A 21,746-nucleotide genomic window follows, 5' to 3' on the forward strand; every position below is an offset into this window, starting at 1 on the left:
GCCCAGGACATCATATGACAGCCTGCGGTATGCAAGTTAAGTGATTTGTAAAGGCTCAGCTTTTTTTTTTTTTAATTAAAAAAATAAAGATGTTGTACTTGCTGTCTCTGTGCAATGGTAGTGCACAGAGCGGCCCCGATCCTCCTCTTCCGGATTCCCCCACCACCACACTAGGCTCCTCCTTGTCTGCAAGCTACTTGCTTTGGTGGCACACGTGCAGGCTTGCTCCCAATCCAGGCTGTGTGTCAATAGACGCATAGCATGGCTTGGCTCATCCGCCAAAGGCTCCCACTGCTGCCTCTGTGCCTGTGAGGAGAGAGAAGGAGCACAGTGTGGCAGAGCTGTGTAAATCTCAGGACTCGATGGTTAGAAATACAAATCCTTTGCAGGCAGAGTATGTCCCATGTGTATTTGTTTTTGCTTTGAGTTCCAGTGTAACATTTTAATGGTAATATAATTAAAAAAAAAAAAAAAAACGAAGTGGGATTTTTTTTTTTTTGTATGGTGTGTGTTTTTTATTTTTTATTTATTTGGCTCCTCTCGCTCTCCCCATTTATCAAGTTGCTAATTTATTTTTTGAAGGGATCCATTTATTTTACATTATTCCCGACCTAGTGATGTCATCAATGCAGGCAGATCATGGCTGGTGGGAGGAGCCACCAGGGTGCTGTGTGCATTGCCTTGAAGACTAGATGTCAGTCTGGAGGAGTGGGTGTTCCTAGGCAGACTGGCTTCCCAGCATGCACCTCCTGATCTCGTGCTTGCGCAGTGTGTACAAAGCGCGGCGTACGTGTATTGCAGGTTGCCATAGCAATGGTGGTAACGGAGGAAGTTTGTTTGTCCCTTTTTTGTTTTGGCAATCTGTCAATCAATTTTCCCATTCACTCCTGGGATTGATGACACCTATATCCCAGGAGCCAATGGGTGGCAGGATATGACGTGCCTCGCTGCGGCGAGGTGCGATGGAAGTCAAGACCTTTTTAACCCTACAGGTAATGTACTATAAAGAAAAAAAAAATCCTAACATTAATGCCATTGTGATCAGCAACACCCGGGACCCGAATTTAAAAAATGGAGTGGAACTTTATTTGCTTTAAAGCAAGGAATGCATTAAGGTAAAAAAATGTTTAGCCTTTAGAACCACTTTAAATCCATTGAATACTGGGGCGGGCCAGGGACAATCAGGCTGCGAATCAAGAGGCCAGATGATGCTGGACAGCCAAGAAAGGATGCGGTTTCTATCTGACTTCTGACTAATGCACATCGGTACAGGAGGAGCCTGTACAATTGTGCAAGACTAAAGCTAAGGCCGGAGTTCTACTTTAAGCCATAGACTGCTGTTTGTAAAGGATGTTGCTAAGTCAGTTAATGTTGTTCATTTCCAGATTCATTAAGAAGCAAGGCCTAGATCGCCTTTTCCATGAATGTGACTCGCACATGTGGCGACTTGGTGAGCGGCAGATACCAGAGGGCATTGTGGTGGACGGTGGCTCTGATTGGTTCGCTCTGACCAACAAGTTTGTGAAATATGTGACCTCTACAAATGACGTCCTGGTTTCAGAGTTGAGGCGATTCTACAAGTATACTCTGCTACCTGCTGAGGTAATTTTGTGTGTGTGTGTGTCTGGATGGATTCCTGATTATCTAAACTTCATATTAAATTGTATGTATTGTTACCATAAAGCAGCACCTGACACCCTTGTCTCCCCTTCAGTCCTTCTTCCATACTGTCTTGGAGAACAGTCACGACTGCAACACCCTTGTCGATAATAATCTGCGGGTGACGAACTGGAACAGAAAGCTGGGCTGCCGCTGTCAGTACAAACATATCGTAGACTGGTGCGGCTGTTCTCCAAACGACTTCAAACCACAGGATGTTGTACGCCTGCAGGTAATCTTGAAAAACTGAATTATCTTAATATATATATATATATATATATATATATATATATATATATATATATATATATATATATATATATATATATATATATATATATATATATATATAGAATTTTTGTTATTTTTTTTTTTTAAAGATTCCTTTTTGTTGCCATACCATTCTTTTCTTCTTTCTTTTTACATAAAATGAACATTTTTACTTAGAAAACGACCTAAAACTCCAGAATGCCGTGCGGGAAACCCATCAACACCCTTCACTGCAGTGTTACGGACACCCCAAATGCAGGTCTCAAACACAGTGCACTTGCCTGCACTGGATCACATGGTACAATAGTACCATGCGATCCGGTTCCTGTGCATATTTTATAATGTAGTATGCGCACTACCTTTGGTGTGATTTCAGCCCATTCAATTGAATGGGCTGAAATCACACCAAATTCAATTGAATGGGCTGAAATCACACTGCACCTGGATTGCATGTGAATTGCAAAGAACCACACAGCGCGTTCCTGTGCAATTTGTGCTGTGAGCAAGCCTTTAAAGTGGCCGTAAACCCCTCTGTGCAACTTGTACCTATAGGTAAGCCTTACCTATAGGTACTGTAAATATCTCCTAAACGTGCGCCGAGTCTGCGGCCCCCCAAAGGAGGAGGGGCGAAGATGGATGCGTCCACCAGCGGGGATGGCGCAGGCTTCGTTTGCAGGTAAGTGCCACATAATGGGCTAGTATGCGATGCATACTAGTCCGTTCTGCTTTTACTTTGCAGGGTAAAAAAGAGGAAGTAAAACCCATCAGTGCTTACTTCCTCTTTTAAAATATTTTATATTTTCAGAAAGCAGAAGGCCTATCGAATAAAAAAAGATGAGAGTTGCTATTTTTTTATGTTAAAAAAATATACAAAATAGATGCAGCGCTAGTAAAATTTTTGATCAATTAAACAAGTGATGAGAAAACTAAAGCGGAGTCCCATTGAAATTCAAGCCCATAAATGAAAGGGGTTAAAGCGCATCCATGTGAATAAAGATGATAGTTTGCAGTGGAGGAAATCGTGAAAAGATCCTTCATATAAAGTGCGTCCAGCTCCACACCCAGGTGAGTAAATAATCTGCTTACCAGTACGCCGTGGCCACTAATCAGTAGTCTCACCAAGCTCGGGGGAAAAGAATGGTCTCCCCAGGACCTTTTAAAAGGCTGTCTGGAACTGCAGTTGGAACCAGTGATACTCAAAAAAGCATAAAAAGAAATGCTCCCATAGTGTAGTAGTTAATGAAGGCAAGTTTAATAAAAACGAGTAGATTGCACTTATAAAATAAAAGTCGTTTGAAAGCGATACAGCAGTGTTTGTTGTTAACGGAACCGAGGCGTCTCCAAAGTCTTCTCTTCACTTCCTATTTGCCCATCCACCTCCTGAGAAGAAAAACGTGATGACATCACCGTCGTAGGCTCCACCCTATTTTTTTTTATGTTGCACGATATTTGCGCAACTATTATAATACCTAAGGCTAGGTTCACACTGGTGCGATGCGGGAACCACAGTGATTCCTGTGCAGGTTCTCGCTTTGAATCTGAATCAATGAATTCACACTGCGCTCTGCTAACCACTGCAAGTGTCAATATAAAGGTAATGACACCCCAAATCAGTTCGCAGAACGCAGTGCGAACTGTGGAATCGGATCATATGGGTCTGAGAACACTCATGCGATCCGATTCCAGTGCGGACCAAAGAAAGGGTCCTGCACCGTTTTGGTGTGAATGTGATGCGATTTCAGCCACTCAGACATCGCATGTGATGCGCACAGGAATGTGTTGCAAATAACATGAAATGTCTCAAATCGCATAAGTGTGAACCCAGCCTAAAAGTTCTGAATTCAAAATATCCTTAGTGCACACATCTGTGTTCAGATTGCTCTTGAGAGACAGGTGGTGAGGAGATGTATCACCTGCTTTAACCACCTAAGCGCTGCACTAGCATGCTACAACCGTGTGTATTGCACGTGGTTGTGGGGCACTTGCAGAGCAGCCCCATTCTGTTAAATAAGTCGTGCTCGGTAGGTGACTGGATATAATTCCAACTGTGAAGCAAAGCATTGCGGCTGCAGCATGTGTACACCCCTGGCCGCTGTCTCTGCAGCTAAAGGGGGAGCAGTAAAAATGCAACTCATCTGCAGAAATTTTCCACCCCTCAACTACTAATGTGAATGAGCCCTTTACAGTTAGGCTGGCTTCACATATATATGCTAATTGGATGCATTTTTATCCACATCCAACTTGCATAACATGTGAATGTGACCAGTTTTCAATGGAGCCGGTTCACACGTGTGGGGCGGCTGCGGTGTAGTTTTGAAAAGGTTCCTGTGCGTTTTTGGGGTCTGGTTTAGTTGCAAATTTAGGGAAAAATTTGCACCTGAACCGGTGAGCAGAAACGCACCGGACTCGAGACTGCAAACCACAGCCGCATATATGTGAACCCAGCCTAAGGCTGCTCTCACACTGATCAGTTTTTCTTCCATTCTTGTTTTACAAAAAGCAGAAGACGAATGCATGACCATTAAATCCAATGGAACTCTTCACACCTGTTATTTGTGGGTTTTTTTTTTAAAAGTGTTGCATATTGCATTTTCGGTGCATGTTTGCTGTGTGTTTTAAAACTGCTCAAAAAAATGCAGCCGAAGATCAATGGAGATGTTAGTTTTTGGCACAGTTTTTTAAACATGCACCAAAAATGCAACATGCAGCACTTCTACAAATGCAACTAAAAAGAAAAAAGAGAGAAAGGAGGCGCCTCTGGGTGCAGATTTTTAAACAAGTTTTAATATACAATAAAAGTTCTCTCATAATGCACTCACATTTCTGGAGTCAAAGAAAGGCATTGAATGATATCCCAAAAATTTGGGACTGTCCTTAAACTATCATAGAGACTTTGGACTTCGTGCATATAATATCATCCAGCACAAAACACCTATAGGATATATACTGTTTTAGAATTTTTGCACCTTTTACTTGTACAATACAAATGCAACTGACTGGTGTGAAAAGTTCCATAGGATTTAATGGTCATGCACTTTTCTTGTGCTTTTCTTCTAGGCACCAAAAACGCAACTGTGGTGTGTGTTTTTGATGCGTTTTCAATGCATTTCAATGGAGAGATGTATTTTTGTGAGTATGAGTTGCATGTTCATGCTGATGCCAGGCAACCAGAAAACAGACTGGAAACGTGGCAAAAATGCATATGCATTTTTCAAACGGAGCAGTGGGAAAGTGGAGTTACTAATGTGGTTACTTTCAAACCGATCGCTCCATGACAGCCGCAGAGGCTAAGATGGCAGCTTCATTGGCTGTAAAGGAGAGGAGGGTTTAGTTCCACTAGTTATTGGATTCTTTTCTGTTCATACACCTTGTTAGTACATTACATGTGTCTTTTTTTATTTTTTTTTTCACTTTGCTCATTTCCTCTTTCAGCAGCTCTCCAGGCCAACTTTTTTTGCCAGGAAGTTTGAGTCTTCGGTGAATCAGGAAGTCCTGGATATTTTGGATGCTCACCTGTTTGGCGAGCCAGTTCCCGGCACTCCAGGTCTCAAAGGTTACTGGGAGAATGTATACCACAGCTTGGAGGGACAGAGAGCCCTTTCAGATGTCACCATGACTGCATATACATCGTTTACACGTTTAGCACTGCGAGAACTGCAGAGTCCCGAGCAGCTGAACAAAAAGAGATCCTGCAGGTTTGTATACAGATAGGGGGAGATTTACTAAAACTTGAGCACTCAGGAGTCTGGTGCAGCTGTGCATGTTAACCAATCAGATTTTAAAGTGTTTGTAAAGCTCCTTTTTTCTTTTTTTTTTTTTTTTTTTTTTTTTTTATATAATCTTTTTTTAGGACAAAAATAACATGTTATAACAAATAGTTTCAGATAGTCAAGGACTCAAGCGAAATAGGCATGTATAAAAAAGGTACATGCAAACAAGCAAGGGAATAAAGTAAAGGGATAAGGGGAACAATGCTTGTCACATTATTAAGCCATAATACAGGTTTTTTGCTCATAGGTGGTTAGGGACATTCTATGGCAGTGACAGCTATGAATAATATCCTAAAGAGATATATATATATATATATATATATATATATATATATATATATATTAGAGGTCGACCGATATGGGTTTTTCTCTGGCCGATGCCGATATTTAGAAATCGCGGTGGCCGATATGTGATGCCGATTTTTTTGGGCCGATATTAGTCCGATTTTTTTTTTTTTTTTTTTTCTTTTTTTTTTCCCCCTTCATCTCATAAAATCTAACAGTTAGACCCCTTTCACACTGGGGCGTTTTTTTAGGCGCTTTTGGGCTAACAATAATAGCGCCTGTAAAGTGCCTGTAAAATGGCTTCCCTACAGTCTCAGTGTGATATCCCGAGTGCTTTCACACTGAGACGATGCGCTGGCAGGATGTCTTTGCAGCGGTGTATACTGCTCCTCCACCACTCCTGCCCATTGAAATGAATGCGCACCGCTGCCGAAGCGGCTGCAAAGCGTTTCGGCAGCAGCACTTCGGGGGCGCATTTAACCCCTTCCTCGGCCGCTAGCTTGGTTATAAGCGCCCCGCTAGCAGCCGAATAGCGCCGCTAAAATGACGGTAAAGCGCCGCTAAAACTAACAGCGTTTTACCGTCAACGCTTGCCCGCTCCAGTGTGAAAGCAGCCTTAAGTGATACAGAAAATTTTTTACATTTAAACATTTATTGAACAAAACAAACCTCCAATCAGTTCACTTGTATGTATAATTTAGATTAAAAAAAAAAATAACTATATCTTAAATATTAAATACACAAAAACAGGTAACCAAAACTTTTGGACGAAAAAAAATGGGCTAACTTTACTGCTTATTTTTTTTTTTTTTTTAATTAGTGTATTTTATTTTTAAAAAATTGCGTTTGAAAGACCGCTGCGCAAATACCGTGTGACATAAAATATTGCAACAACCGCTATTTTATTCCCTAGGGTCTCTGCTAAAAAAAATATATATATAATGTTTGGGGGGTTCCAAGTGATTTTCTAGCAGAAAATACAGAATTTTTACTTGTAAGCAACAAATGTCAAAAAAGATTTAGTCTTTAAATGGTTAAACTGAGAACTTCTACACATGGAGTTCAGTCTATTGATAAAAGAACCCGAAGAGATACAAATGTATCTTCTTATCAGACTTGGCAGGCTGCCCAGAGGAGGAGAGAAGAAACCTTCAGACAACTTGCAATTGACTTCTATTACAGTAGTCATTTGCAAGTCCCGCTGAAGTTATAATCGGCTTTTTTTATCAGCACAATCGGCCGATGCCGATTAAGTAAAAAAAGCCAAATATCGGCCGATATATCGGTCGACCTCAAATAAATGATCTCTCTCTCTCTCTCTCTATCTCTCTATCTATCTATCTATCTATCTATCTATCTATCTATCTATCTATCTATCTATATATATATATATATATATATATATATATATATATATATATATATATATATATATATATATATAGATAATCTCTCTCTCTCTCTATAGAGATATATATGTATATGCTGTGGCAAGCCCTACAGCCAGCACTGAGCCTGTCCATGTTGCTGGAAATTCTAGAAAGGATATAGGGCAAAGGGGGGGCCAAATTAGCCTCCAGCTAATCTCTCCCAGCCCACCATCCGGTGCCCATGGCAAACATCTGGCGCTGAAAGGGAAAAGTGTTGCCATCCCGTTAGGGTGGCCTCCCTTCCAGCGGCAAGGCACTAGAGCCATAAGTCCAGCTATTACAATGTGAGTGAAGTGGAAATCCAAACCCACGTAACTAGGAGTGTTTACATTGTTCCAAAGAATAAGGAGGGGAAGAGAAGAGGAGACCGGAGGTTACGTGGAATCTTCAGAGCGAGCCGCACCGAGGCTGGACAAACCTCCTGTGGGAATGGGGAAGGCTATCTTGCCACAAGAGGGTGTACCTATACCCCCTAAGTGCCTAGTTGCGGGCGGGATCTAAGGGACAGTTCTGCCAGCTCTAGCAGTGCTAAGTAAACTGGAAGATACGTGCCCTGGGTTGGCCACATAGTCCATCCAGGGTGCCCATATACCGTTGAAGCTTTAACGAGAACTCCTACAGGTCGCTATCCTGTCCTCTGCCTCCCGAATGTCATTCACCTTGCCAATACACACCTCCCATGTAGGAATTTGTGGTTGTTTCCCATAAATTTTGGAGTAATTGTCTGGCCGCATTCAACAAATGGGGCAGTGCACTTTTCTTGTTTAGACTAATCGGGATCTGAGGGACATGTAAGAGGGAGTGGACTAGGGATATCTAGGCCCAGGATGTCTTTTATTTGGGATTTAATGTCCTCCCAATAGGGCTTGATCCAAGGGCAATCCCACCATATGTGTGTAGAAGTGTGCCTCAGTGTCCACAATCTCACCAGCATAGGTCTGATACAGAAGGGTAGATACGCGCCAAATCTGCTGGCACCCTATACCAACTGGACAGAACTTTATAGTTTTTTTCTTGTGTTTTAGACTCATTAGTACTTGAGTGAGTGAGCTGGTAAAGGTGAGCCAGCTGAGCTACGGTAAAATCAAGCCCTAGGTGTCTATACCTATATACACGCGGGCATGGGAGAGAGTCGTATGTAGTGGAGCCTAGCAGGCGGTACAGTTCAGAGACCATGTGGGGTATCGGGTCGTCCGCCACAAAGAGGCGTTCGAAGGGCGTGAGAGAGAAAATGTCTCTTATAGAGTGGCCATGGATCTCAAAAAAGCAGAAACTGCTATGTCTGCCCTGTAGGGTTTCAAAACTCAGTAGCTTACCATTCCTCATGACTTTACCACAACTGGCGTTGCCATCATCCACCCAGAGGCCGAAAAAAAAAAAGGCTGTTTGTTCGCCGGGAGGGAACCACAGAAACTCACCCAACAAAGCCAGGTTTTCTATAATAAAACTTTGGATCTTCAGCAAGTTGGAGTGCGGACCAACACCTATACCTGGAGATTGGAGAAGCTTGGGGCTATTGTGAATGGCTCAGCCTGGAGTGGTGGTATACTTTTTAATTTTAATTTTTTTTTATTATAGAGGTGTCAGATGCTTCAAAAGGGCAAGAGGGAAGTGTGAGGCGGGGGGGGGGGAGAGAATCTACTGGTAACCTTTGTACTTAGAAGTCCCCTATTCCCGTAGAGAACTGGAATGAATGGAATTTTGTGGTGCAGCCTGTTCTGTGCTGGATACCTTTTTGGAGGTGACAGTTTATATATAGAGCCTGTATCTGCTGCAGAGCAGAACATGTGTCAGCAAGTGACTAACATAATAAACAGGAACACTGCTTTAACTGAACAGAGGAGGCTCGGGCAGAAAAATTACAGTGCTTGCTTTTTGTGTCTTTGCAGCTTTGCCTCTGACGGTTTCCCATTTGCGGTTGAGGTTTATTTCTATGATGACCACTTCCAAGGTTACTTAGTTACACAGAAGGTTCATCCCAGTTCAACACTGGAATTTTGGATGATGCCACGTGGCAGTTTCAGAATAGTCGATCAGACCGGAGCCGCTAATCGCATCCAGAGCCTTGAGGTGAGCGTCTGCTCTTTCCCATTAAAGAGGACCTGTCATATAAACTTGTAGCTGAACACACACCGCATGTACTGTGACTATGCATGAGTTATGGGTACTGTGTGCTTTAGCTGTATAACTCTTCTGCAGTCTTTCAAACGGGAACATGAAGCGTTCAACATTTGGAAGATTTAAATATTCTGGACTGTTAAAGCCTAAGTTTTTAGCTAAAATGAAAAACATAAAAAATCTCTGCTTTGGGCCCTCCTTGCTCACTGGAGCGCTGGGCTGTAGAGGGGCATCCGTCTCAGCCTATCAACGGCTCATTGAGAGGCTGAGCCGGGTGTCGGTCCAGGGATCTGGCAAATCGTGACTCCGTGGTCGTCATGACGCGGAGCCTGGACCAACTTCTGTGACATCAGCAGAGAGCGGACTTCAGCCCCCTGTCTGCTGAGAACGGGTCACAGGAGTGCAAAACTTCTCTTTTAACTTTATCCTGTTTTTGAGGCATAATTTCTGCCACTGATGCCAACAATGGGGGTTAATTTCTGCCACTGACGCCAACAATGGGGCTTAATTTCTGCCACTGACGCCAACAATGGGGGATAATTTCTGCCACTGACGCCAACAATGGGGGATAATGTCTGCCACTGAAGCCAACAATGGGGGATAAACTCTGCCACTGATGCCAGCAATGGGGAAAAACTCTGCCACTGACGCAAATGGGGGATGAATGCTGCCACTGACGCCAACAATGGGGGATGAATGCTGCCACTGACGCCAACAATGGGGGATGAATGCTGCCACTGACGCCAACAATAGGGGATGAATGCTGCCACTGACGCCAACAATGGGGGATGAATGCTGCCACTGACGCCAACTATTTCTCCCCCTAATACCAAAGATGGGGCATTTTCTACTCCCACTAGTCAGTCTGGCCCCCATAAAGTCTGAAGGACAGTAATCTGGCCCTTTGTTTAGAAAATTTGGCGACCCCTAACATGCACCTTCCCTTTCACATAAATGGGTAATGGGTCCCGACACGTGTCACAATAACCACACACCACCATTCATTATTTATCATAAACTGGAATTAGGGGGTGTCGCATAACTAATTCCACCTCTGTCATTTCTCACCATTGATGCTGTGTTTTTGTCACAGGTGGGCACTGAATGGGACCCCAAGGAGAGAATCTTCCGGAATTTTGGAGGCCTGATCGGTCCTATGGATGAGCCTGTGGCTGTTCAGAAATGGACCCATGGAGTAAATGTGACAGTTACTGTGGTCTGGATCGATCCGACATACATAATAGCCGCTTCCTACGACATCTCGGTTGACTCTGAGGCAGATTTCACTCAATACAAGCCGCCGCTGTCACGCCCCCTGCGCCCCGGTGTGTGGAAGGTCCGCTTGCTGCATTTCTGGGAGCTGCTGGCAGAAGTCAAATTCCTTGTCATCCCGCTGACATACAGAAATAAGGAACCACTGCAGGGAGGTTAGGCCTCGTTTTACTACTTACAGTTCTTAACTACAATGTACTGTACAGATATTGTGTAAGACACTTAGGACTTTTGTGTGCGATAGATCAGACTCTGAACTCTGCCTTCTAACTCATCACTGACATGGCGTTGGTGGACATTTGTAAATTAAGCACACCATCATAAATTTAGAGGGCATACAAGTGAGAGGTTTTGACTGAATACTCCTTGATTGCCCCTTAAAGCGGTTGTAAACCCCATTAGGAAAAAAAAACTGCAAGACAAAGGCATAATGCTAGCTACTAGCTCATTATGAATTACCTGAGATCGAAGCCCCTGCAGATGTCCTCGTACACCGCTCCGGCGGCCGACATCGCTACCGGAGTTACTTCCGGGTATCGCTAGCTCCGGCACTGTGATTGACCGGAGCCGTGATGATGTCATGTCCGGTAACGGCACGCTCACTGAAGCCACGGCACGTACGTGCCTTTGTTTCATTGTACATGTGCCGATAACGTCGGCACATTCAAATACAGGGGATAGCTCTTAAACTTTTCAGATTTAGGAGATATCCGTGGTAGCTACAGGTAAGCCTTAATATAGGCTTACCTGTAGCAAAAAGTATGTTGTAAAGGTTTACAACCACTTTAATGGTTTACCAAACACGTAGCAGAATACATTTTGGCCTAAAATTATGAAGAAGCTTGATTTTTCTTTCTCGTACATCACGGGACACAGAGCCTCAGTAATTAATGTGTTATATGGGTATCACAAGGTGATTGGACACTGGTCACACCCTAGACAGGAAGTTCAACCCCCTATATAACCCCTCCCCTTACTGGGGATACCTCAGTTTTTTCGCCAGTGTCTTAGGTGTTGGCTACGAAAAAGATGTGCTGTGCTAAAGCTCCAAAGGGATATCCTATACTGGGGCAAGCCATGCAACTGGATCCATTCAAAGTGCTTTTTTAGGCCAAATTGGATGGTACCCGGGCCTCGTGTCTGAAGAAACGAGGTTTTACCTGTAACGCTTCTCTTTTTAGAGAGCTGGACCCCGGGATCCAGTATTTCGTTTTTCTAGCCATATCCCTGGCGGGGTGCTTTACGGGCCCAGAACTGCGGATCCTCCTTTTCTAGGGGGCCCCTGTCTCTGAAGGTTTACCAAACGGAGCCCACCGTGAGAGGTGAAGATTGGGTCTGTATAACAGAACCCTGCAGCTGGATAAGCTAAGGGAGATTCCTCAGAATTTTTTAATTCTAGTAGGTTTCTCCTTTAAGTAAATGTATGCAATGCCTATTGTCGCCACTGGGGGCTGCCAAGAGCACATACCTTCTCATGCTTGATCTGTCTGTCTCAGTGTCCACGCTGTACGCTCCTCCAGCCAGGCTCCAGGTAGGATGGGATGGGGGGCTCTTTCCTCAGGGATATCTCCCCCCGAGGTTTAGGGTGGCCTGAAAAGCGGTAGTATACTGCGCCACTGCCGCTGCTACTATCGGCAGGTTCCTCATCTGCCGGCCTCTCTCTTTCCCTCCTCCACCCCAGCCTCCCCTCCATGCTTGTCCCGAGGATCGGAGCCTTGGCTCGCGTGGGAAAGCGCACATGTTTGAAAAAAAGAGGAGGGGGGCGGGAGGGGTGGTCGGAGAAGGGGGGGGGGAGGAGCATTAACGCGACGTCCGACGTGCTTAGACGCCCACATTGCCGGCTACACAGGCTATAAAGAGCACACTTTTCCAGGTGCACACAGCCTATGGAGGGACACAGAGCTGATGGTCGCATGTAAGGTATGACACAGGCATTCTCCCAGGCAGCATTTACTTAGAAACACTAGACTGGGCATTGGTAGCAGCGGCAGTTGCTATACTACATCGCTCAGCAGTCAGTGTTTCATTTGTGTGATACCTCCACCTTGTTGCTTTGCACTATGGATAGAAGAGGTACAAATACCCCAAAAACCAGAGGCTCTAGGGGATCTCCCTCAGGCTCTGAGGACCCCCCTTCTGCAGCACCTTCCCCCCCTGAAGGACCTGGGATGGCTGGCCAGGGAGAGCCGTCGGGGTCAGGGGCTGCATCTGCTTCTAGCACTTCAGCCCCTGTATACATTATGCAGGAGGTTTTTTCCTCAACCATTAATGGACTAGAGGAAAGACTAATGGCCTTAATCGCATCTTCACTCAGTGGAAGAAAACGCACTAGGTCTTCCTCTGTTACCCAGGACCCTCAAGCAGAGGAATTCTGGGAAAAAGGAGAGGAATTCCTTTCAAAGGATTGGGATGGGACTGATGATTCCTCTTCTGGGGAATCAAGTGGAGAGGGACCCTCTTCAGCTTCTCAGGATGAGAAGGTGTTAGTGCAAATTCTTGCTGGGTTGGTCCGTTCCACATTTAAGTTGCCCGTAACTGAGTCAGTTAAAGAACCCTCCTCTTCTTTGGGTTCACTGAAGCCTCCTCAAACAACACATGCTTTTCCTGTTCATAATTTACTAGAAAAGCTCATTTATTCTGAGTGGGATCACCCAGATAAACGTTTTTTTCCGCCTAAAAACTTTTCAACACTTTATCCTATGGAGGAAAAGTTTAGAAAGATGTGGGGTATACCGGCAGTTGACGCCACCATTTCCTCCGTGAATAAAAGTCTGACTTGTCCTGTTGACAATGCTCAGATGCTCAGGGATCCAATTGATAAAAAGATGGAATCCCTCTTAAAAAATATTTTTTCCTTAGCGGGTTCAGTAGCTCAACCTGCAGTGGCAGCGATAGGGGTCTGTCAATACTTGAGACCATGTTAAACAGGTCCTCAAAGTTCTACCTGAACAGCAGGCCCGGGGGTTGGCCAGCCTTCCAGCGGCCTTATGTTTTGCTGTTGACGCTATCAGAGATTCTATCATCCAAACCTCTCGCCTTTCGCTTGGGTTGGTGCATACGCGTAGAATCTTATGGTTGAAAAATTGGTCACCATGTAAGAAGCTTCTGGCTGGATTTCCATTTTGTGGTGCTAGGCTGTTTGGAGAGGATTTGGACAACTATATCCAAAAGATCTCTAGTGGGAAAAGCACTCTCTTACCTGTTAAGAAAAGGAGTAAGTGTCCCTCTTTTAAACGGGCTCTTTCCCCAGTGCCAGGAGCATCAGCCTCCAGGCTGTCGCGACGGCCTCCTCCGTCAGGTTCAAGAAATACATTTCAGAGTCGACACCAGGGACAAAAGAAGTCCTGGGGGAAGAAGCCTACTAGACCAGACGATAAAGCCTCTTTATGAAGGAGCGCCCCCGCTCGCTCGGGTGGGGGGAAGACTGCTGCAGTTCTCAAAGCTCTGGCAGGAGGATTTCCAGGACAAATGGGTAATCTCCACGGTAACTCTAGGTTACAAACTGGAGTTCCAAGAATTCCCCTCTCCTCATTTCCTCAGATCAAATGTCCCCAGAGATCCAGAGAAAAAGCAGTCGCTCCTTCTAGCATTGGAGCGACTATTGTCGCAAAAGGTCATCGTGGTGGTTCCCACGGAAGAACAGAGATTGGGATTTTATTCCAACCTTTTCACGGTTTGAAAACCTAATGGAGATGTCAGACCCATCCTGGATCTAAACCGATTCCTAAAGATTCGATCTTTTCGCATGGAATCAATTCGGTCAGTAGTCTCCATCCTACAAGGAGGAGAATTTCTGGCATCAATCGACATCAAGGATGCGTACCTGCATGTACCCATTTTCCCTGCTCATCAAAAGTACTTGCGCTTCGTAATAGAAAAACGCCATTTTCAGTTTGTGGCCCTGCCTTTCGGGCTAGCCACTGCACCTCGGGTGTTTACAAAGACCTTGGCTTCTCCTCTGGCCAGATGAAGGGCCCAAGGTATAACTGTCATAGCATACCTAGACGACCTGCTCTTGATAGACCGGTCGGTAGCCTGCTTGAGCCGGAACTTGGTGACCACAGTCAACTACTTGGAATACCTAGGTTGGATTCTCAACCAAGAAAAGTCTTTCTTAAAACCAGTAAGAAGACTAGAGTATTTGGGCCTGGTCATAGATACAAGCCAAGAGAAGGTTTTTTTTTTTTTTTACCTCAGGCAAAGATCAGTGCCTTAAGAGACCTGATTCAGGTAGTCGGAACCAAAAAGGGTCCTTCTGTCCGTCTTTGTATGAGGCTGCTGGGAAAGATGGTGGCTTCATTCAAAGCAGTTCCCTATGCTCAGGTTCATTCAAGACTGCTGCAACACAGTATCCTGTCTGCTTGGAACAAGAAGGTACAGGCATTAGATTTTCCGATGCACCTGTCTCCTACAGTGCGTCAGAGCCTCAGTTGGTTAATACCCGAAAGCCTGCAGAAAGGGAAATCCTTTTTACCGGTTACCTGGACAGTGGTAACAACGAATGCCAGTCTTTCGGGTTGGGGAGCAGTTCTGGAACAGTCTGCGGTTCAGGGGGAATGGTCCAAAATCGAGAAGACCCTACCCATCAACATTCTGGAGATCCGTGCGGCGTATCTAGCTCTAAAGGCCTCGACTCTCAGGCTACAGGGTTGCCCTGTCAGGATCCAGTCCGACAATGCCACAGCTGTGGCTTATATCAATCATCAAGGAGGCACCAGGAGTCATGCAGCTCAGAGAGAAGTGAACCAGATTTTAGTCTGGGCAGAAAAGCATGTGCCATGCATATCGGCAGTTTTCATTCCAGGGATAGAGTACTGGCAGGCGGACTATTTGAGTCGTCAGCGGTTATTCCCAGGGGAATGGTCTCTTCACCCAGATGTCTTTTGGGCCATATGCCAAAGATGGGGGGGGTACCAGATGTAGATCTCTTTGCATCCAGGGTCAACAAAAAGGTCGACAAGTTTGTGGCAAGAACAAGGGATCCTCTTGCATGCGGGACAGATGCGTTGGTGATTCCGTGGCATCAGTTCTCACTGATTTATGCGTTTCCTCCTATTATGCTACTACCACGGCTCCTTCGCTGGATCTGGCAGTAGAAGAAGTCGGTACTTCTGGTGGCCCAGAAGAGCTTGGTATGCTGAGATAGTAAGAATGACAGTGGGTTCCCTGTGGACCCTATCGTCACGTCCAGACCTGTTTATCTCAAGGTCCAGTGTTCCATCCTGCCTTACAAACGCTAAATTTGACGGTTTGGCTGTTGAAACCCACGTTCTGAAGAGTCGTGGGCTTTCAGGTCCTGTGATCTCTACCTTAATCAATGCAAGGAAGCCAGCTTCCAGAGTGATTTATCATAGAGTTTGGAAGACTTATGTATCCTGGTGTGAAGCCAGGGGTTGGCATCCCAGAAAATGTCATAGGTAGAATTCTTGACTTTCTACAAATAGGATTAGAGATGAAGCTGGCCTTGAGTACCATCAAGGGCAAGGTCTTGGCCTTATCAGTATTATTTCAACGACCACTTGCTTCACATTCTTTGGTCCGAAACTTTATGCAGGGGGTGACGCATCTTAATCCTCCGGTTAAGGCGCCCCTAAACCCCTGGGACTTGAATTTTGTTCTGTCAGTTTTACAGAAACAACTTTTTGAACCCATACGTCAGATTCCCTTGGTCTTGTTGACAAAGTCAATTTTCCTGGTAGCCATTTCTTCTGCTAGAAGAGTATCAGAATTAGCAGCCCTTTCCTGTAAAGAGCCTTATTTGATCATGCATAAGGATAGAGTGGTATTGCGCCCTCATCCTAGCTTTCTACCAAAGGTGGTTTCAGACTTCCATCTAAACCAAGATATTGTTCTGCCTTCCTTTTTTCCAGATCCCTGTTCCACGGAAGAAAGGTCACTACATTCTTTGGATGTAGTAAGGGCAGTCAAGGCCTATCTGGAAGCAACTGCTCAAGTTCGCAAAACGGATGTTTTGTTCATACTACCAGAAGGTCCCAATAGAGGACAGGCAGCGTCAAAGTCTACCCTTTTGAAATGGATTTGACAAATGATTATTCAGGCTTACAGTTTGAAGCAAAAAATTCCACCTTTTCAAATCAGGGCACATTCCACAAGGGCGATTAGTGCCTCTTGGGCGGTGCATCACCGGGCCTCTATGGCTCAAATCTGCAAGGCCGCAACCTGGTCTTCAGTCCATACATTCACCAGATTTTATCAGGTGGATGTGGGAAGGCATGAGGATATCGCCTTTGGGCGTAGTGTGCTGCAGGCAGCAGTACGAGGTCCTCAGGTCTGATTACAACCTACTTGTGTGGTCCCCTCCCCTCAGGTAGCTTTGCTCTGGGATGTCCCATCAGTAATTATTGAGGCTCTGTGTCCCGTGATGTATGAGAAAGAAAATAGGATTTTTTATAACAGCTTACCTGTAAAATCCTTTTCTTTTGATGTACATTAAGGGACACAGAGGTGCCACCCCTCTTCTAATACACTTATATTGCTTTGCTACAAAACTAAGGTATTCCCAGTAAGGGGAGGGGTTATATAGGGGGTTGAACTTCCTGTCTAGGGTGTGACCAGTGTCCAATCACCTTGTGATACCCATATAACCCATCAGTAATTACTGAGGCTCTGTGTCCCGTGATCTACATCAAAAGAAAAGGATTTTACAGGTAAGCTGTTATAAAAAATCCTATTTTTTTTTCTTTCTTCGATATGTTTTAAAACAAAAAGTAGAAAAAATATTTTTTTCAAAATATTCGTTTTTTAATTTTTTTCTTTGTTTTGTTTTTGAGAAAGCAAAAAATAAACGCAGTTGTGATTAAATACCACCAAAAGAAAGCTCTATTTGTGTGAAATATATCAATTTAATTTGTGTACAGCGTTGCATGACCATTTATAATAGCGCAGTGCTGAATAGCAAAAAATGGCCTGGTCATGTAGGGGGTAAAACCTCCCAGAGCTGAAGTGGTTAATGGGTTAGATGCAGTTAAAGGCACAGTACAGTTAGACCCCTTTCACACCGTGGACGTTTTGCAGGCCCTCAAACAGCCGCTCCAGCGTGAAAGCATAAATAAAAGAAAAAAAACGCGCTGAAAAATAATATAAACCCTTAAAGCTGCACGAATAAAACACCAATACCTGTGTACAATAAAAATAAAAGAGAAAACAAACGTGCGCTCATAATGAATATAATCTGTGTAAAAAATACATAATCTAAATCCCTGTAAGAAAATCAGAAATGTGCATCAAAAAATATTGATAATTAATAAATGGTAAAAAGCTGTGAAAAAAATATGCTTAAAAAGTGTCATAACATTTCAAGAAAAGTTTTCACAACCCAAATGGATAAGGAACAGTCCTTAGATGAAATACTCCAAGGAGCGAAAGTTCTTATGATGAACAGTAGGAGAGGGAGTCCCATACATAAACAGTTACTTCACAGAAGCAGGAGGAAGCATCCACCTTCCGACCAGTCAGACACTGCACATATATATGGAGAGGGAGGGAAATGAGGATAAGAGCTCTCGTATAGTCCCACAGTATTAAAAGGTGGACCCTTACCCTCAATGATGGGCCTCCTCTCTGGCGAGGTCTCACACACAGGCAGACTTTGCCCTCTGCAGGGACTGTGGATGGATGATGTCCGGATCCAGCTCATACAGTGTGCGTCTCCAGCTTGGCTTCTACCAACTCATCCACCTGGGGGGGAGGGAGTGACAAGCACACTTGTCCCAAAGGGAGGTGGATAAAAAACAAAAGAGGGGCTCCGATGGTGTAATAAAGATTTGGAATTTATTGCTAGTGAAAAAAATAGCAAACACCCGTGCAAATCATGGGGCGGACTGAGTGATGGCTTACAATGCATAGCCACGCCCTACTAGTTTAGTTACATCTAACATCTTCAAAGGGGCCCCTTTGCACGGGTGTTTGCTATTTTTATGCCGGCTTTTTTATATTGTATTCACGGAGCTCACTTGTTGTGACTCCATTGTTTTCACTAGCAATAAATTCCAAAACTTTATTACACCATCGGAGCCCCTCTTTTGTTTTTTATCCACCTCCCTTTGGGACAAGTGTGCTTGTCACTCCCTCCCCCCCCAGGTGGATGAGTTGGTAGAAGCCAAGCTGGAGACGCACACTGTATGAGCTGGATCCGGACATCATCCATCCACAGTCCCTGCAGAGGGCAAAGTCTGCCTGCGTGTGAGACCTCGCCAGAGAGGAGGTCCATCATTGAGGGTAAGGGTCCACCTTTTAATACTGTGGGACTATATGAGAGCTCTTATCCTCATTTCCCTCCCTCTCCATATATATGTGCAGTGTCTGACTGGTCGGAAGGTGGATGCTTCCTCCTGCTTCTGTGAAGTAACTGTTTATGTATGGGACTCCCTCTCCTACTGTTCATCATAAGAACTTTCGCTCCTTGGAGTATTTCATCTAAGGACTGTTCCTTATCCATTTGGGTTGTGAAAACTTTTCTTGAAATGTTATGACACTTTTTAAGCATATTTTTTTCACAGCTTTTTACCATTTATTAATTATCAATATTTTTTGATGCACATTTCTGATTTTCTTACAGGGATTTAGATTATGTATTTTTTACACAGATTATGTTCATTATGAGCGCACGTTTGTTTGCTCCAGCGTGAAAGCCCTCGGGCTTTCACACTGGAGTGGTGCTCAGGCAGGACGTCAGGAAAAGTCCTGCTAGCAGCTTCTTTGGAGCGGTGAAGGAGCGCTGTATTTACCGCTCCTCCACCGCTGCTTCCCATTGAAATCAATGGGGCAGCGATGCGATACCGCCGGCAAAATGCAGCTATTGCGGGCCGTTTTAACGCTTTCTCGTCCGCTAGCGGGGGGGTTAAAAGCGCACCGCTGGCGGCCGAAATGCGCCCCAAATCCGACGGTAAAACGCCGCTAAAAATAGTTTTACCGCCGACACTATGAGCGGCTCAATGTGAAAGGGGTCTTACAGTAACCAATCTGATCACACTGATTATAGGTTCCTGCACAATGTAAATTTTTGTCTTTTGTTATTGAATAAGGTAAGTGGTATCTCTTTAAATATCCCTCTAGTGGTGCAAAGATGGCAAATAATTGCCGCTACTTCTCATGAGTGTGTTTGCAAGATATGTGACCTGATTGGTTAATACATTTTTTTTTTTTTTTTTCAGGTGACCGCTGGCTGCATGCTGGTCCATCTCGAGGTCAGTACATGGAGCAAAACTTTCAAGCGCTGAGTGGAATCCTAAGTTTACCCCCGCGGGTTGAAGTCGAGCAGGAGGCCAATCGGAGGTCTGAGCTACTGGGTAAAGACCTGGAGAAATGGACAGATGACGGTTTAAGCAGCTTTTGGTCTGTCGGAGGCGTTTGCACCAAGACTGCATCCTCGTTTTGCCCGTCCCTTCCCATCTGTTCTGACACACACTGGAGTTCCATGTCTCCGGACTCAAAGTCTGATATGGGGCCTGTCGGACATGATGGCCGCTTAAGGTAGCAGGAATTCCCGGCGCGGTTGTGGACTGTAGTTCATGGTATCTCGACTTTGGGACAACCTGTGTTTTTTGCCTGTGTCGCAGATCTGTGGATAAAGCAAAAGCTTGAGCTGTTTTCTGCCTGATATGAATAGACAAACAAGCTGAATCTGTTTACATAGTTTCCCGGTTCTATGAGGGCCTGATCAAGGCCACTTGACATTCCTCATCATTTCCCATTTGCTCGCCAGAGTGTGCCAAGCTGGTCCAGCAATTCCCCCCCCCCCCATGTGTGCCAAATAGGTTTCTGGCTGGGGATGTATCTGCTGCTATGAAACAGATCTGAAATGACCAAATACAACATGGGTGGACACTACTATTCCTGAAGGGGCTGGTTCCTCGGATGGATGACTTTTACTTGTGGACTTGTACGGGGGGAGCAAAGAAGAGAGCTGCAGAAGAGGTAAAGATGTGACAAGGACTACCTACTGTGCAGTTCAGGGTGGAAGACAAACCAACGTGATCAGCTGCTACTCAAATCGGTTACTAATGAGTGGCTTCTGATCATATGGCGGTCTGCCTTCCAGCCACAGCTGCCCACAAGGTGGTATTGGTGCCATCTTTATCGGGTCTGTGATGTTTCATAATTGGATCACATGACTTACTGTGGTATGAAGGTTCTGTCATTGTGGACTCCGTGTTTAAAGTTAATTTCCATTAACGAACGGTACTTTTTCTAGCACCACTAATGAAGTTCTTGTATTTGTTTTCAGAATGGTTGATCTAGTGGTTTAAACCAATTACCAAAGGTTGCCTGTGCCGGTGCAGCCACCTGTGTAGACTGGCAGGGGCTGGCGCCACAGGTTAGCGTGCCCGTTATCACTCTTTGTGACGCAAAGCACTTTATTAATGTCATTTTTATGGAGTGAAAGTCTTAATAAACGTTATGTTATAGCCACTAAATCAGTTTGTCATTGTACCTCTAAATTTGTATTTGTATTAAAGGATAAGGATATAATAATAAATGCACATCTTTTTGCAGGTTAAAAAAAAGTGATGCACACGCTATCAAAAGTATTAGGACGCCTGCCTTTACACGCACATGAACTTTAATGGCATCCCAGTCTTAGTCCGTAGTGTTCAATATTGAGTTGGCCGACCCTTTGCAGCTATAACAGCTTCAACTCTTCTGGGAAGGCTGTCCACAAGGTTTAGGAGTGTGTCTATGGGAATGTTTGACCATTCGTCCAGAAACACATTTGTGAGGTCAGGCACTGATATTGGACGAGAAGGCCTGGCTCGCAGTCTCTGCTCTAATTCATCCCAAAAGTGTTCTATCGGGTTGAGGTCAGGACTCTGTACAGACCAATCAAGTTCCTCCACCCCAAACTCACTCATCCATGTCTTTATTGGACCTTGCTCCCCATTCACCGACGACCCTAGTGCTGAATCAGATATAAATGGCTGTT

The 21,746-nt window shown here is 44.6% G+C and overlaps 1 protein-coding gene across 3 annotated transcripts in view; it reads left to right on the forward strand.

Moving 5' to 3' along the window:
- The window catches only part of XYLT2 (xylosyltransferase 2), a gene marked incomplete at its 5' end in the record, with an annotated part of 40,218 nt that extends 18,978 nt beyond the window's left edge, over positions 1–21,240 (forward strand). For 2 of the 3 annotated variants that reach the window (XM_073606674.1, XM_073606676.1), the window contains 6 exon segments: positions 1,386–1,602; positions 1,715–1,891; positions 5,362–5,624; positions 9,304–9,484; positions 10,626–10,959; positions 19,978–21,240. In XM_073606674.1, the coding sequence (XP_073462775.1) occupies positions 1,386–1,602; positions 1,715–1,891; positions 5,362–5,624; positions 9,304–9,484; positions 10,626–10,959; positions 19,978–20,300 (1,495 nt within the window). 3 annotated transcript variants of the gene reach the window in all.
- Positions 21,241–21,746: the final 506 nt, after the last annotated feature.

Source organism: Aquarana catesbeiana, linkage group LG12 (assembly GCF_042186555.1).
Source record: "Aquarana catesbeiana isolate 2022-GZ linkage group LG12, ASM4218655v1, whole genome shotgun sequence".
In the NCBI taxonomy this organism is placed as follows: Eukaryota; Metazoa; Chordata; class Amphibia; order Anura; family Ranidae; genus Aquarana; species Aquarana catesbeiana.